This window comes from Sturnira hondurensis, unplaced genomic scaffold (assembly GCF_014824575.4).
Source record: "Sturnira hondurensis isolate 20B ecotype Veracruz unplaced genomic scaffold, ASM1482457v3 Scaffold0001020, whole genome shotgun sequence".
In the NCBI taxonomy this organism is placed as follows: Eukaryota; Metazoa; Chordata; class Mammalia; order Chiroptera; family Phyllostomidae; genus Sturnira; species Sturnira hondurensis.
The window spans coordinates 1601861-1618863 of record NW_028073651.1 but is presented as its reverse complement, the minus strand read 5'-3'; the positions used below and the strand labels follow the sequence as shown (position 1 = coordinate 1618863).

Genomic DNA, 17003 nt, shown 5'->3' with positions numbered 1-17003 from the left:
TGCTGCATGTCATTGTCGGGGCAGGGGCTGGCACTGATTGTCCCCGGTGAGTGAGAGACACACCTCGGTGAGTCTAAGTCCTGCTGTCTCCTGTCCCCGTGCCCCCAGGCACAGGTGGCTTTCCTCCAGGGAGAAAGGAAAGGGCAAGAGAACCTCAAAACAGACCTGGTGCGGCGGATCAAGATGTTGGAGTACGCGCTGAAGCAGGAGAGGTGAGCCCTGCAGGCCCAGGAAGCCCCTGTCCGCCGAGGGAGGGGTGGGCTCAGGCGATCTCCTGTCACTCTGGGTCCCGAGGGGCGTCAGAGCAAGATGTGGTAGACGGACTCAGTCAGACACTAGTGACGGTGCTCCCAGTGCTGGTGGCCCTCTGTGTGCCGAGCCCCGTATCTTCATGTCCTCTCGGCCCTCCCAGTAGCCTAGTCGGTACAGTGGGCTTCCGGAGGGTGAGGACTTCTTGAAGGACTCCTGGAGCTGGGGTAGCAACCCAGTCTGCCAGTCTCCGAAGAGTGGGTGCTGCGCAGTGCCCTGTGTGGTGCCCCCCCACCCCCTGCTGGGGCTAACTCATAAGGTGGGAAGGTGGGGGTAGCTCCGCCCCAGAGGTAGGAGGGTTGTGGGGGGCTGGGGATTTGGGATTCCTGAGGTGAGTGCTGTCTGTCTGCTCTTCTTGCCTCTCATTTGTTACTCATGTATTCTTTTAGGGCCAAATATCATAAACTGAAGTTTGGCACAGACCCGAACCCGGGGGAGAAGAAACCAGAACTGTCAGAACAAGGTACCCCCCACCCTCCCCGTGTGCCTCTCCAACAAGACGGGGGCTCCATAGAAAGCAGGGTCCGCTGGGCTGCCGCTCCCTCTCAGCGCCCCCACCCCACCCCCGCAGGCTGCTCTGCCAGGTGCTGGGGACTGTGCGGGGCCCCTGGGAGGACAGAGGGTGGACAGTGGTGACGAGGGCCAGCCTGCCTACTGTCTCTCCGTGGAATGGAGATGGGCACACAGGGTCCCTTACAGTGCAGACTCCTGCAGAGGGACCAGTTCCCCAGCAGAGCTGTGGGAAGGTGCTGCAGGGAGGGGGAAGAGTGGGACGTAAGGGGTGACAGGAGGCGGGGGCAGTGACCTGTCAGGGCCACCTGCTGGGCTGATAGTGGTGGCCCCTCCCTCTGTCAGACCCTGTCTACCGGAATGTGAGTCTCTGGGGCAGGGGCTTTGCCTGCTCTGTGACCGCGCAGCCGACAGACGTGCAGTAAATGTATTTTTTCATGCCTTGATATTTATTGTCATCGTACATTCTTTTTTAAATATAATTTTTATTTTTTCCATTGCCGTTTAGTCTCCTTATATCCCCTCCCCCCAGAGATACAATAAATAGTTGATGAGTGAAATTAACAGGTGATCTCATTTAACCCGTACAACAGTCCCAGGGGCTTACGTACTGCTATCAGTAACTTTATTTCTCAGAGGAGGAAACCGAGGCTCAGATAGGTAGGCTAGCCAGCTCATGGTCACACCTGGGAAGCGGCCAAGCCGGACTCTCACGTAGTCAAGTCTGCCTGTTCCCTGAGAACTGGGCCAGCTTCCTGCGCAGGAGAACAGTGAAACCGAGCTGGGTCTGCAGAGGGTTAGGGGGACCATTGGGGGGACAACTAGTCAGGAGACAGGAGATGAGGAGCACAGAGGGGAGAGCAGGTGGCTCCACAGGACCCTTGACAGTGACCAATTTGGGTTTGAGGGTGGGGAACGTGGGGTGGGGTGACGGGTATGCGGCCGTGCCCTGGCCAGGACAGCCTGCCTCCTTTCTCCCCGCTCCAGTCTCCAATGGCCCTGTGGAGTCCGTCACCCTGGAGAACAGCCCGCTGGTGTGGAAGGAGGGGCGACAGCTGCTTCGACAGTGAGTGTGCAGAGGGGCCGAGGGGGCCGAGGGGGCCGAGGGGGCTGAGGGGGCTGAGGGACATGCCTGGCTTGGGAGATAAGCCTGAGGACTTCACAGCGCTTCCTGTCCCCGCCCGGAACACTGAACTATCAAGGTCCTCCGCTGGCCTGGCCGAAGCTGAGCTGGGCTGTCGCCACATGGGTGGAGCCCCACTGGGGAGAGGGCGGGAAGATTCCGTGCAGGAGGCAGCTGAGGGAGACCCCCCACTCTTGGAAAGCAACCACAAATGCCTGTTGCTTTTCTTTTTTTATAAGAGGCTTGTTATTTTTTTACTACCAAAGAGATTTGTGTGTATTAGAGAATATGGGAAATACAGGGAAACGCACACAAAAAGGATAGAAATCACCCATAATTCTTCAAGCCTGTGTTTCTGGGTCTGTGTGTGTGTGTGTTTTAGAAACAGGAGCTCCCCCTCTGTGATATTTTGTGGCACATCGCCTCTGCTGGGTGTTGTGACTGTTGTCCCATACGAGTTAGTTACGGCGCGTGGTTTGAGGAACTGACTAGTTGGTGACATGAGTGGTCATCGCTTTCTGTAGCCAGCCCCCTCTTATGTGCTTTGTCAAAGGTGTTTCTCTAGACAGTGTGACAGACATCGGGCAGCTGCTTGTCTGTGTCTCTGATCTCCTTAAGCTAATGTCCAGCAGGGCAGTCGCTGACTCAGAGCATGCGCAGACCTCAGAGAAACGGTGGCAGTCGGCAGCACTCGAAGCTACCCACCCCCCCGTGTGTGCCTGACACTGTGCTAGACACCTGGCTCGCCCGCTCCCAGTCCCCAGCGGGTGTGGCTGCTCATCCCCCTAACTTTCTCAGGGGAGAGCCCAGGTGCAGAGAGGGGTCTGTTGTATAAGGTCATACAGCTAATGGGAGGGTCTGAGGGGTGACCTTGGGCAGTCGGCCCCCAGGGCCCTCCTCCTCCTGTGGTGGGGCAGGGAGTGTCAGACAGGTGCCGCACAGGCAGTGAAACAGCAGCAACGGTGTCCTGTCTCCTGTGGGAGGGGCAGGGCCCCAAAGTGACAGGGCCGTGTAACAAAAGGCTTTCAGGGAGCCGCCTGGGGAGCAGGGGGCTCTGGTCTCGCCTTTTTGGAAGCCAATGATACCTGTAACTGATTTTCCCCTTTTTCTGCTTTTAGACCAATCCCAGTTGGCCTTAATTTTTTATTTTTATTTTTATTTATTTACTTTTAGAGAGAGGGGAAGGCAGGGAAAAAGAGAGGGAGAGAAATATCATTGTGCAAGAGATACATCAATCCGTTGTCTCTCACATGCCCCTGACTGGGGACCCGGCCCACGGCCCAGGCCTGTGCGCTGACTGGCCACCCTTTGGTTTGTGCTCAGTCCACTGACCTACACCAGCCAGGGCTGGCTGCAGTTTTTTAATTGCAGTAGTAATAAATGCTCATTTGTGTAAGCGAATAGAGGAAGTTGGAAAAGTTCCTAGCTCTGGCTGGGTCGCTTGGTTGGCTGGAGAATTGTCCTGACACACTAAAGTGGTGGGTTCGATCCCCAGGCAGGGCACATACAAGAATCAGCCAATGAATGCATCAATAAGTGGACAACAAATTGATGTTTCTCTCCCTCTCTTTTCTTCTCCTCTCCCTCTCTCTAAAATTAATCAGTAAGTTTTTTTAAGAAATTTTTTCTCTTAAATTTCTAACCCCATTCTCCAGAGGTCACTAACTGCTCTTTAGTCTGTACCTGTCTTGGCCTTGGGGGGCATTCTGTAAGCACACCACGTGCTTGTATGTGTTCTATACTCTCATACTCAGTAACACTTTTTTTGCTTTTTATTTTTTGGTTGCTTCTCATGCGCCCCCTACTGGGGACCCAGCCCATACCCCCAGGCACGTGCAGTGACTGGGATCCAGCTGACAACCCGCTGGTTCACAGGCCCGTTCCCAATTCACAGAGCCACACCAGCCTGGGCCATTAACACTTTTTTTAAACACTTGAATTGTGCATAACATGTAACTTGCCATTTTTGCTGAGCCATTTATTGTGCCCATCTTTCCTGGGCGGTCTCCCTCATGTAGTGTCTGCCTAGTGTCCCTGTGGCTGACCAGTGTGTCTCCCCTGTCTGGGTTGGTGTGCCTGTAGCCTGGCCCCGTGTGTGTGCCTCCCCTACAGCCTTGCGGCGAGTGTCTGTGCACAGCGCTGGTGTGGAAGCCCTGCCTCTGGCACTCGTCTCGAAGGGACGACAGCGGGGCCAGGGGCATGCTTGTTTACACGCCGGTGTGCAGCAGCCTTCGCCGCTCCTCCAGGGAGGGGTCCCTCACACACGCCGCAGCATGTGCAGACGCCCCAGCGCGCCTGAGCCGCCCTGCTTCTGCCTCCCTGCAGGTACCTGGAAGAGGTGGGCTACACGGACACCATCCTGGACATGCGGTCCAAGCGCGTGCGGTCCCTCCTGGGGCGCTCGCTGGAGCTCAATGGGGCCGCGGAGCCCAGCGAAGGGGGCCCCAGGGCCACCCTGGGCCCTGGGGGGCTCAGTGGAGGCGAGTCGCTGCTGGTGAAGCAGATCGAGGAGCAGATCAAGAGGTAAGCATCCTGCAGGCCCCTGCCTCTGTGCGTCCTCCCTCCTGACTGAGGCCACGGCAGGGTGGCCACAGTGCTGTGGGGCTCCTCGGGCCTCTGCCTCCCGCAGCGGGCGGGGAGCAAAGCAGCCGCTGCCCAGGAGGAGCTTCCTTTCTTGTCTGTAATTGCTGTTCGTCAGGGTGAACCCTACGGTGTTAGGTGACGTTAGGTGCTATGAGGAAGAGGAAGGGTAGTGAGAGAGGGACAGGAGAACAGCACCGCCTTGGGGGGGCAGGCAGGACCGCTGTGCCGAGGGCCGGTTGGGCGGGGGGTGTGGGAAGGGGGGGTGAGCCACACGGGCGGCTGGAGCAGGAGAATTCTGGGCAGAGGGAACAGCAAGTGTGAAGGTGCTGAGAGGGAGGAGACTTGGCTCGTTTGGGACCCAGCCGGAAGGCCCGTGAGGCTGCGGCGGGCTGAGCATGTGGGGCCTGTGGCCTGTGGGCTGTGGTGAGGCCGAGATCTCAGGAGTCAGCTCAAATGGGGCCTCGCAGGCTGCGATAAGGAGCTTTGGATTCCACTTTGGGCTTGTGGGAAGCCAGTGGTTTCCAGCGGGGCATGATGTCATCTGACCCATGACCGCCCGTTGGGGGACACCTGAGGCAGGAGATTGGGGGGTGTTAGGTAGGTGAAGGGCTGCGAAGTGGTCAGCTTCTCATTGGACTTTTAGGATGAGTTGGCAGGACTTGAAAGACTGGATGCGGAGGGAGGGAGGGGAAAGAAATCGGGATGGACCGCAGGGCGGGTGTGTGCGGCTGGGGCAGCACTGCCTGGGGTGGGGAGGACCCCAGAGACGCAGGGGGGGGGCAGGGGGGGCAGCCGGTGTTGTGGGAGGGAAACCCGAGGAGAGAGATGTTCTGCTGGTGGCTGTGCTTGGCGGCCGGGAGAGTGGCGGGTGTGGCCACCTGGAAGCAACCCCGACTCCTGGGCCGTAAGCAGATACTGGGTGGTTGACAGAGACTCTTGCAGCACAGGTCGAAAACACAAGGCCCATAGGCCGAATCCAGCCCTCCACTTCGTTTTGCCCGCCCGGCACCTCCTTAACAACAGTTACATTTGTACAGTCCTAAAGTGACAATCAGCCCTTTGAAGGCAACTGCCAGGCTGGTATGGCCTCCGGTGAACATGAGTTTGACACCCTGCTCTAGGGAGTTTGTCTAAGTGGCGGGAAGGGAGGATGTTTGCATTTATCTGAATTCCACCCCCTTTCTGCTCTGGAGTCAGGTTTGGAAAATCCCCCCTTTGTTTCAACTCGGCATTCAGTTGGAGGTAGTACCAGGAGGTGGGACCGGGAGTGCCACCGTCCATGAGGAGAGCGCAGGCTCAGCCATGGCCCTGCTGGCTGTGGGGCCCGAGCATTGCAGGCGACTAGTCCGCCTCCCCCCCCCCCCCCCCCCCCCCCCCGCCGGGTGCGTCACCGTCTCTCACCTGGCCTGCACTTGTGGTTTGCCCTGACCGTGGGACCTGGGGCTGCTGAGTCAGTGGTGTTTTCTCACCCAGCACCCCGACTCAGCACACATGGGAGACATGTGGTCAGGGTTAGGGGCTAGTCCTCTGGAACCCAGGGTGGGAACTCAGTGCGGGGTTGGGCCAGGTCTGCGGTCCATGCAGACTGTGAGTTGGGTGAGCATCTGTTAGCCGGCCCCTGGGGCTGAGGCCCTGTGCACAATCACAGCCAAGACTCCTTGGGGCTGGGGTGCTCTGCTCCCTGGGACGTGGGTCCAGGCTCTGGCCACCACGCCTCGGCATCCCCCACCTGAGCATCAGCACAGGGCGGAACTAATTCCCTCTTTGCCCCCTGCTGTGGGCAGGAATGCAGCAGGCAAAGACGGGAAGGAGCGCTCGGGCAGCTCAGTGCTGGAGCAGATCCCCTTCCTGCAGAATTGCGAGGACGAGGACAGCGACGAGGATGACGAGCTGGACAGTGTGCAGCACAAGAAGCAGCGTGTGAAGGTGAGTGCGGGAGCTGGAAGGAAGAGCTCCTCCCTCCTCCGAGGACCCCCCTGCTTAGAATGCCAGGACGGGGACCGTCTGCCTGCCTGGGCAACCTTCAGCAGTGCAGGTCACTGTCGGGCCGCCTCTGCCCACCCTGCTCCCTGTTCTCTCTGTGTCCTCCTTCAGCTCCAGGGCTTTCCCGAGCTCCTGGTCCGACAGCACCCTCTCCTCCGGGCCAGCCCGATGGCAGTGGTACTCAGATACTTTTTCTGTGTGACACCCCCACCCCAGCCTTCGCCTGGGCTCCACGAGGCAGGTGCTCCAGCCTTTCCACTCTTCCCTCCCCGGCACCCCGAGCCGGTGGGGCTGGCCCAGGGCTCATCCTGGAGCCAGGTCAGGTGCTCGGGGGGAGTGCGGAGGGTGTGAGCGTCCAGTCTGCGGTTGTCAGGGTCAGTTCTGGAGACACTGCCTGCAGGGTGGAGCCCAGGTGCCCTCAGCTTGATTGCAAGCTATGGCTGCCACCACACTTCACCCTGGCGACAGCACTGTCCATAGCACGGCGCAGCCTCCTGTCCAGTCAGCATCAGTCTGGGCCTCGGTGGGCCGGCCGTGCGGGGCAGCAGGGGTGTGGAGGAGCATGCCACAGTGGGGTCAGGGATGCGTGCCTGTGAAGCAGGGGGCATGGGTGCCACGGGGGACAGCTTTTCCTTCATCTGGCTTCCCATCAGAGAACCCTTTCTTAAAGCTCTCCTCAGATACCCCCTCCTGCAGGGAGCCTTCCCTGACTTACCCTTGCTCCTTTCCTCCACAGGCTCAGGGCCTCTTGGAGGCTCCCCTGTCCTCACCTGGACCACTCCGGGTCCTCCTTCTCTGGCGGTGGCTCTCTATCCCACCACCCCCATCCTTGTGAGGGGCCGGGTCTGTCCTGACCCCCACTCTTCAGTGTTCCCAGTGTGGCTCAGCCCAGGGTCCCTCCTGGACTAGGAGCTCATTTGAATGCCCCAAGTCAGGGGAGTGCGTGGAGCCAGCGCCCGAGTCAGGCTCACAGGAGAGCCAGCGGCGGCAGGCCCGAGGGTGTGGCTGCCCTGCACCGCGCCCGGTCCCTCCTGCCCCGGCCCGGCTGTCACTGCTGTACGGGTCTTACCTCCGTCCCCTCTGGGAACTTTCCACACCCCTCTGCACCTCCATCAGAAACAGGCTCTCCTCTTCCCTTAGGCCTTTTCATCTCTCACTGCCCCAACCCACGTACCCCACAGGTGGCTTACTGTGTTGGGGTTTCCGGGGTTTAGCCTGGAAAACTGACATTAAGACCAAGCGAAGAGAACCAGACACCCAAAGCCGCCCAGTCAGGCCCACAGCCACTCTGGGAATTGCGGGCAGGCCTTTCAAATCACAGTCCTGTCACTGGAAGTCTGCTATGTGGGGACGGGCCTGGGGAGGGGTGGAGGGGCTGTGTTGTCTTCTATCGTTCTGGAAGTAGCGTGTGCTGGTTGTATGAGAAAATAAACATTCAGCCCATCTAAAAGGTTCCCAGGAAGCCTTGGAGAAGCCCAGGGAAGCTCACAGCCCACAGCAGTCTCGGTGTGTAAGGCTCAGCCCTGCTGCCCGGGGCAAGGAGCTCGATTTGCTCATCTGCTTTTTCTTTGTGTGTGATGACGAAGTGACAGTCACAGTAATGAAAGCTCTCCACGTCGTGGGTTGTGGAGTCACCGCTGTGAGTCTTACTCAGTGCACTGAATGAGGCAGAGGTTGGCACTGCTTTTGATAAGGGTTTGTCATTTTTACTCTTGGGTTCACCGTGTGTCCTCGCTTACTTGGGCGCCTCCACACTCAGACACGAACACGTGGCCCCCTCCCAGAAGCGGGTTGTTGCACAGACTTCTCTTCATGAGAAACACTGTTGGGGGAGTAGGGATTAGGGGGGCAGGAAGGGCCTGAGCCCTGAGTGGAAAGCCAGAGGAAGGGTCACAGCTGGAGGTGGCCTAGGGAGGGGTCTGCAAAGCTAGGCTAGGACAGCAGGCCCCGTGAGCTCTAGATGGGAGCAGCTGCTGAGGGCTGCCAGCAGGGGGAGCCCTGCCACCAATGTAGGGCTTGGTGGAGGGAGCCAGGGGCTGGAGCCCCATGGTTCTGGACAGGGAACCCAGCTTCTCTGACCCTGGAGATGCCGGGGCTTGGGCTCTGGGCATGAGCTCCCTAACATGTCTGGTGTCCTTCACGCCTCAGCTGCCAGCCAAGTCCCTGGTGCCCGAAATGGAGGACGAGGACGAAGAGGACGACTCAGAGGATGCCATCAACGAGTTTGATTTCCTGGGCTCAGGAGAGGATGGGGAGGGCTCTCCAGGCCCTCGGCGATGTGCTGGAGAGGGGCCCCACCATGAGCTGGGTGAGTGGGGGGCTCCTGCCCGCTGTCCCCAGGGAGGGTGGTGGGGGCACACTCGGCCACCTGCAGCTGCATCCTGCCCCAGGGTCTCCGCCGGACGGACACACTTCCTGAGGGGAGGGCGGCCCAGGGAGAGCAGGAGGCCTGTGCGGCGGGCGGCGGCTGGGCCCTCACCCCTTCCCTGGAAAATCCCCGTGGGGACGCAGGCAGGCCCGGCTCTTCCTGAAACAGGGCCACCAGCCTTCTCTGCACGTGTGGCCAGTTCTTGGCAGGCCCCTGGGAGGAAACAGGATGGGGACCGGCGGGGGAGGAGTGGCCGGGGCAGTGCTGCATCTCCCTCCGGTCCTGCGACTCCTGAGCTGTGAGGCCCTCAGGGTCACGGAACGTGGCCAGAGACCTAGGCCCCTGCCAGCTGGGCTGCTGAGGCTCCCAGCCCAGTGTCTCTCTCTCTCTCCATCCACCTCGCCACCCTGAGCCGCAGTGCAGCCTGGGACAGGGCTTCCCAACCTCCGCACAAGAGAGGCTTCCGGTGGTGGGGAAGGAGTCACCTGTGCGTGGCTGGGTCGAACTGGGGGGCGACTCCTGCCCATTGTCTCCTCCCTGCAGAAAGCCGGCGGGTCAAACTCCAGGGCATTTTGGCCGACCTACGGGATGTGGACGGGCTGCCCCCCAAAGTGACCGGCCCGCCTCCTGGCACACCCCAGCCCCGGCCACACGAAGGTAAGAGGCCCCCTCCCCCGGCACCCATGGCAGAGGGAGGCTGTAGAGCTAAGCCCGGGGCTTCTGTGTTCTCAGGGTCTTGGCCCGGCCCCTGGCCTGCAGCCTCCCTGTCCCAAAAGGTCGTCTGTCTGTCTGTCTCTGTCTCCCCCTCTTTTTGTCTGTCCTGCCCTGTCTGTCTCTCCCTGTCTCTCTCTTTCCAGCTGTGATTCTTGATCTTGTCCTCTCTCTGCTTCTCACCCCTCATCTCTCTCTCTGCCTCTCTCTGCCTCTGGCTCTCTCCCGGCCCCTCTCTACCCCCTCCCTCCCCTCCCCCCACCAGGTTCCTTTGGCTTCTCCTCAGACGTTTTCATCATGGACACTATCGGGGGCGGGGAGGTGAGCCTGGGGGACTTGGCAGATCTCACCGTCACCAATGACAACGACCTCAGCTGTGATGTAAGTTCTCAGGGGTCCGCCCCCAACGGCCCTCATCGGGCGTCCTGCGCCGCCTCAGCTGAGCACTGACTGCGCGCTCACTGTGCTTGGCCCCTTACACGTGAGGACCACGTGAGCGTGTTCCGCAGCTCAAGCTGTTTGAGGGGTGCCGACACAGACGGGTTGTGGTAGAGCCCAGAAGACTCGAGCCTGCGTCTGGATCAGGGTGCTAGGCTCCTGCTCCAGGGGTCGCTCCCTCCTGGTCCAGCTCACTTCGGCGCACCTCAAGTCCAGGACACACCACTGCTGGGGGCAGGGTGGGGCATCGTGGGCCGGCCAGACAGTCTGCAGAGAGTTGTCACTGAGCTGCGCTTTGAAGAAGGGGAGGTGGTTATAAATCACCACAGCCAAAGAGTCAGGCGGGTCTGGTGCATGTGGGGCTGCAGTGAGAAGGAACCTTAGGGCCAGCATTCGCAGCCTGAGACCCGAGGCCATCAGGGAACGCTTGAGTCAGGCGCGTGTGCATTTCCCTGTGCGTGGAGCTCTTGGCAGGGCCTGGGGTGGTTGGTGCCCTGTCCCAGCGCAGTCCGGGGCACTGTGCTGGGAGGCTGGGGAGGGGCCAGAGCTGAACTTTGAGCAGGGCAGCTGGTCCGAGTGTGACCCACCCACCCCTGGGGCATGTGTGAGTGTGGGGGTCACCACACCAGGTAGATCGTCCGGCCCTAAAGAACGTGCAGAAGGGCCAGCTGGGGCGGGGCACCGAGGCTGGCCCGACAGTGGCTTCTTTCCCCAAGGTCCCTCCTCAGAGAGCAGCACTGCCACTCCCCAGGGTGTGCGCAGTGTCTCTGGGAGTTGGCCTCCCAGTTGCTTCCCGCTCTGGGTACTTGTCCCTGTCTCCATACCCCAGCCCAGCCGCTCTCCCCTGGATTTCTGCACCTGGGCCTCCTCTCAGGCCCCTGTGGCCACCCTTGCTGCTTCCGCCTGGGGGGCTTGGCACATGTAGTTTTCTCTCTCAGTCCCTTTTCTTTGTTTGGTGACGACCCTGCTTATTCTTGTCACTTGCCTGGGAAAGCCTGTTGACCCCCACAGAGGCTGGCGGACTGTTGGGTGCCCCTGCCAGTGTATTTGTAATTTCTAACACTGCCTGTGTTGAGGCGGCCGGCCTGGGCGTCTTCCTCAGCCCCCTCTGAACTGGGAAGGGCTTGCCAAGCGAGTGGGGGTGCTGCCGGGCTGGGAGGAGGAGGGGAGCAGCTGGGTCTGGAGGCCAGTGTGGGGGGTGCTTCGTGCGGGGCTGGGCGGCAGAAGGACAAGTCACTGGAGTCCTGGATGTCACTGCCTGACTGCCCGGGTGGGAGAGGGGACACTGAGGCCGCTCCCCACCCACCCCAGCTGTCCGACAGCAAAGATGCCTTCAAGAAGACATGGAACCCCAAGTTCACCCTCCGCTCACACTATGACGGCATCCGTTCCCTGGCTTTCCACCATAGCCAGTCGGCTTTGCTCACTGCTTCCGAGGACGGCACGCTCAAGCTCTGGAACCTGCAGAAAGCCGTCACGGCCAAGAAGTAAGGGCACAGCCCAGGGGTGGGGGACCAGGGAGTGGCATCTGGGCCCAGGGGACGGGGTGATGAGGGCTCTTGGTGACACTTGTCCCCCCACAGGAATGCTGCACTAGACGTGGAGCCCATCCATGCCTTCCGGGCTCACAGGTAGGGAGGGGGTGCCCCCAAAGGCAGGCTGGCTCCTGGCCGGCTCACTGCCACCGCAGGGGCCGACGGGGAAGCAGGGTGGTGGGAGTTTTGCATCCCCCGTGCCCCTCACTCCTGCTGCTCACAGACGCTGCCAGTGCCCGCGCAGCTGGCGCTCAGCATGGGTTTCCTCTACCTCCCCCCACCCCACAGAGGGGACAGGCGTGGGGGTGGGGGGAGGCAGAGGACAGGCAGCTTGCGGGGGGCATGGCAAGAGCCCCAGAGGCTGAATTCCTTCTGGTCACCCTTGAAAAAGGCCACTGTTGAGGTCCTAGGAGAGGGACTAAGAGGGGTGAGCACTGAGGCTTTGTGTCCCGTGTCCCCCCCACCCCCCGCTCCTCTGTACCTTCCAGGGGCCCCGTGTTGGCAGTGGCCGTGGGCAGCAACAGCGAATACTGTTACAGCGGCGGGGCAGATGCCCGTATCCACAGCTGGAAGATTCCAGACCTCAACATGGACCCCTACGATGGCTACGGTGAGACAGCCCCCTCACCCGCCTCCCTTCCCCCACCCATTGCCCACTGGGGCCTCTTCATCTTCTTAGCACAAACAGGCAACCTCTGCCCAGGCCCCACATGGCAGGGGCGGGGGTGGGTATATGACAGGGCACCCAGCCTGGGGAAGTGCAGAATGGCGTGACCCAGTGTGTGACTGCAGATGGACGAGAGGGCTGTGCTGGCCCAGAATCAGCTGGGGTGGAGGCCGGCCCATGTGAGGGCTTGGTGGCCCCTGGCACACTCTGTACCCAGAGCTCTGTCTGCAGCTGTGTCATTCAGCCGGGAAGGGCCGGGGAGAAGGGAGGAGTCAGCTGGGCCAGCGTGCAGGGATCTGCGTTTCATTCTCGGGACACCTCTGAAAGTTAAGTGGAGAAGGAACCATGTCCAGTGCGGTCCCTGCTCCCCAGCACCTCTGTCGGCCATGCCTATGCTCTGTGGGGCGTCCTGTCCTGATGGAGCGTAGGGCTCCGTCTCCCTCAAGGAGCAAGCGCCTTCCTCCCAAGAGCACCTCGCCCTGTGAAAGGTCAGGGGTTAGTGGCCAGCAGCGTGTGTGCTGAGCCAATGGGCTGCCACCCGTTGGGCGCCAGCAGGGCCTGACCAGAGCCGGTGTGGGACGTGAGTGACTGGGGAGGCAGCAGAGGGAGCGAGCAGAGGGCTGCTGCGCAGGGCAGCCAAGCCTGTGGGGCCCAGGCTTCGAGCCGGGTCTCGGGCCGGAGTCGCTATTGTCCCTTCTCCCCCTTAACTCAGCTTTAAAAGGTACATGTGGAGTGTGCATTTTGGGTCGGTCTTTGTTGTGCGCCCAGGGGCAGCAGAGACTGGGGACACCCCTCTTTTCTGTAACCTCTGTGCCGGGCTGGCTGGGAACCCCAAACCTCCCCAGGAGAGCCAGGGGTCGAGCATGAGCAGCCGCCAGGGCGAGTCGCCATGGGGACAGGTCCGCCGGTGTGACGGCTTTGGCCGACCTGGTGGCAGGGCTTGTGCTCCAGGCTGTCCACCACAGGGCCGGTGCCCTGACTGGTCCATGTTCTCCCTCCGGCGGCTGCAGACCCAAGCGTGCTGAGCCATGTCCTGGAGGGCCACGGGGATGCCGTGTGGGGCCTGGCCTTCAGCCCGGCCTCCCAGCGCCTGGCCTCCTGCTCCGCTGACGGCACCATCCGGATCTGGGACCCCAGCAGCAGCAGCCCGACCTGCCTCTGTACCTTCCCCACAGCCAGTGGTGAGTGGTGGGACGTGGGGACAGTGGGGGCCTTGGCACCTCACTTGGGCCATGCAGAGCTGGGGTTCCCGAGGAGGTGACTCCTGTACCCCAACTGGTCTCTGAGGTGGCCTTCCCTCACCGCCCCGTCAGATCACAGGATCCCCACCTCAGTGGCCTTCACCAGCACCGAGCCTGCCCACGTGGTGGCCTCCTTCCGCTCTGGCGACACCGTCCTGTATGACCTGGAGGCTGGCAGTGCCCTCCTCACGCTGGAGTCCCAGGGGAGCAGCGGTAAGAGGGCCTGGACTTGGGATGCGAATGTCCCCAGGGCCCCCATTCTCCTCAAGGCTCCGTCAACCGCAGATGGCTCCCCACCCACTCGGGGACTCTGAGAAGAGACCTCACCCCTGGGCTGGCTGAGGAGGGAACGTGTCAGGGCCTTGCCTGTCAGCCCAGGTGGTAGCACGAACAGGCCCTCTCGGCCTCCGTCGTCCCCCGCCCACCCCCCCAAGACAGGCCCAGGACCCAGTGTGTAGATGGCACTGGCCTGGAGAAGGGTGCGGCCGGTGCCCCACCTCCTGTTCATCCAGGCAGAGATGGGGGTGTGGGGGCAGGGTCCTCCTCTCGCTTTTGTCCTGGTGCCCTGATTTCCCCTGATGTTCCTTCCTCTCCTGGCCTTTCCTTCCAGGCCCAACCCAGATCAACCAGGTGGTGAGTCACCCAAACCAGCCCCTCACCATCACCGCCCATGACGACAGAGGCATCCGCTTCCTGGACAACCGGACAGGTGAGGCCCTGCTTTCCTGGCTCCCCAGCCCCTGCGCCTGTGGGAGGCAGGGGTCGACCAGGCCCATTCCCAGGAGCCCTGGTGTCCACGCCGGAGGCTCTGAGCATCCCCTGCAGCCCCTTCACCTTCCCAGGCAAGGCGCAGAGCGGGACAGTCACCTGCCGCCCCTCTCCCACAGGGAAATGCGTGCACTCCATGGTTGCCCACCTGGACGCAGTTACCTGCCTGGCCGTGGACCCCAATGGCGTGTTCTTGATGTCAGGAAGTAAGTTGGGACCCTCATGGCTCCTGAGGAGCAAGGGCATGTGCCATCCCAGCAGGCCCGGGTCTCATCCCCGAAGCAGTGCTCTGGGGACCGCAGAGGGCTGGGCAGGGAACCTCTCAGTGGCAGGAAGGAAGGTGGTCACAGTCATGATGGCAGAGCACGGTGCACTTGGAGCCCACTGTGGGCAGCACCTGCCTACGTCACCTCACTGAGTCTGACGGACCCCACGAGGCTGGTGCTCCCATCCCCGTTGTACAGGCCTGGAGCTTACGTAACTGCCACCGCAGGCATCAGACCTCAGGCCCTTGACCCAGGCCTCGTGAGCTTTCGCAGTTGTCGCCACCCTGCTCTCAGTGGTGAGGGCACTGAGCCCCACCGACTGTGCAGCCAGGCCTCGAAGGGGCGGGGCGGGACTTCGGCAGGTGGAGAAGGGGCTGGAGCTCCCTCATGGGGTGATGGGTGTGTGCTGGTGGGCGCTGAGCCTGCTGCGGGGTCGGCTGCCACTCGCTTGTGCCACTCACTGGCGAGGGGTGAGAGCGAGCAGGTGTGCAGAGGTGTGAGTGGTGCGGCAGGGCGGTGGACAGCTGCAGCCCCACCCTGTCCTGCTCTCCGCCCAGGACGGCAGCAGCTGTCGCCGAGGAGACGGGTGAGGGTGTGGTCCGTGAGAAGTGTAGCCCTGGTGGAGGGGATTCAGTATACGCCCCGGTCCCCCAGAAAGGGACAAAGAAAGAATGGGCCTCCCTACAGCTGACACGATCCTTCTAATGTCCCAGTCAGGCCGTCTCCCTCCAGTGGCTCATGGCCCCCAAGGCCCCGCCCATTCTGCTCCCAGCTCTCTGACCTCCTCCTCCTCCTCCCACCCTCCCCTGCACCTCCGCTCAGGCCAGTGCAGCGCTCCTCCTCCTGTCCGTCTTCAGGGCCTTTCCCTGACTGTCCCCACTGCTCAGAAGAACCCACTCCTGGATTCCCCCCTCGACCATTCTGTCCTCACGCTTACCAAGGAGTGTGACCGCCTGGCACAGTTCACTGTTTTCTTGTTTACTGCCTCCCACACCAGGGTGTCAACACCACAGGGCTGGGGGGTTTGGCCTATCTGGTGCACTGTGCCCTGGGCCCAGTACAGAGCCATTGTCCAGTAAATACGTGGTGCCGAGATGGATGGGTGATAGGCGGGGGTCAGGAGGTGCTGGGGCAGAGGTGGGTGGGAGTGGGACCCCGAGGCCTTGGAGAGGCTGGCTGAGGGGCGCTGCCGGGTGCCACAGGCCGCTCTGCTCCTGCACAGGTCACGACTGCTCTCTGCGTCTGTGGAGCCTGGACAACAAAACGTGCGTGCAGGAGATCACGGCCCACCGCAAGAAGCACGAGGAGGCAATCCATGCCGTCGCCTGCCACCCCAGCAAGGCCCTCATCGCCAGTGCAGGCGCCGATGCCCTGGCCAAGGTCTTTGTATGATGCCCACCTGGCAGGTGGGAGTGAGGTGAGGAGCTGGGTTGAGGGAGTGGTTTGGCCCCGGGGGGCAGAAACCTCCTGTGTCCTCACCCCCAAGGGGCGTCAAACACAGCCCTTTGCTTGTGTAGTCCTTGAGCATTCAGAGGAGGAGCTGAGGCCTAGAGGGACCCACAGCTGCCTTACCACTTGTCCCCGGAGGTCATGGTTCAGTCCCCCCTTTCTTCTGTCTTCCACAGGTGACTCAACCTCAGTCTGGAGGCCCGGAGGCCTGGAGGCCCGGCCTCGTCCCGCCTGCCTCAAGCCTGGTGGTGCTAAAGGCCCTTTCCCCAGGTGGCTGTCCCCCAGCACCCAGCCTGGGGGGGTGCACTCTTCAGGAATCACCCTCCAAGATGGTCTCTGGGAGTTCCGTCTCTGCTCCACACCCACTCCTGGCTTCCTGGCTGCTTTCTGGGGGCAGCGCAGCCAGGGTCCGGTGTCCTTGGGAATCAGCTTTTCCAAGACGCCAGAAGGTGCCAGGCTCTGTCTTTGAACCCCCATCCTTCGCTCCATCCTCCCGGACTGGGTGGGAGCTGTGCTGGGAGGAGCCAGCCAGACCCACCGGCCCCAGGAGCACACCCAGGCCACTGCCCTCCCCTCCAGTTCCCTCAGCTCAGCTTTCCAGACACTACCCAGCACCCCCAAGGCCAGTAACTGCCTGGGGTGCAGGCGAGGCCCTCTGGGGAGGCTCGCCCCTACCTCCCCAATACTCCTACAAGGGCAGCCCCCTGCCCCCCACGGGCCACCCATGGGGAGAGATGGTCTGCTCTTGCCCCTCTCCCTGGGGCATGGAGGGTGGAGTGGGGTCCCCAGGGGTCCCCATAATACCCTGTATATCTGTATAAATAAGTGGGATTTTAATGAACCTCCCTCCTGCCCCTGTGTCATTATCACCATGTGATAGTCTGTCAGTCCCCTCTCCTGGCCCTCCGCTCTCTCCCTCTATTTATTTCACTCTTTGTTTGGGTCCCCCCTGAGCCCTTGGGCCCCTTCCAGGTCCCTGTTTATGAGCCCTGTCCTTTCTGTCCTGGACTTGTATGTGAAACTTGCCTCAAGTAAACCCTTTGGAGTAAATG

General features: G+C 61.5%; 1 protein-coding gene across 3 annotated transcripts in view; it reads left to right on the top strand.

The window, feature by feature from the left end:
* STRN4 (striatin 4) overlaps positions 1-17003 on the top strand; it is a 24487-nt gene extending 7484 nt beyond the window's left edge. For 2 of the 3 annotated variants that reach the window (XM_037059188.1, XM_037059207.1), the window contains 17 exons: positions 109-212; positions 699-772; positions 1807-1885; positions 4268-4465; positions 6310-6451; positions 8657-8816; positions 9420-9533; positions 9853-9968; positions 11337-11512; positions 11609-11656; positions 12049-12170; positions 13238-13408; positions 13541-13681; positions 14079-14177; positions 14356-14442; positions 15725-15919; positions 16128-17003. In XM_037059188.1, the coding sequence (XP_036915083.1) occupies positions 109-212; positions 699-772; positions 1807-1885; positions 4268-4465; positions 6310-6451; positions 8657-8816; positions 9420-9533; positions 9853-9968; positions 11337-11512; positions 11609-11656; positions 12049-12170; positions 13238-13408; positions 13541-13681; positions 14079-14177; positions 14356-14442; positions 15725-15894 (2001 nt within the window). In that variant the 3' untranslated portion in view covers positions 15895-15919; positions 16128-17003. The remainder of the gene's footprint in view (positions 1-108; positions 213-698; positions 773-1806; positions 1886-4267; positions 4466-6309; positions 6452-8656; positions 8817-9419; positions 9534-9852; positions 9969-11336; positions 11513-11608; positions 11657-12048; positions 12171-13237; positions 13409-13540; positions 13682-14078; positions 14178-14355; positions 14443-15724; positions 15920-16127) is intronic. The other variant, XM_037059198.1, reaches the window with a different exon arrangement.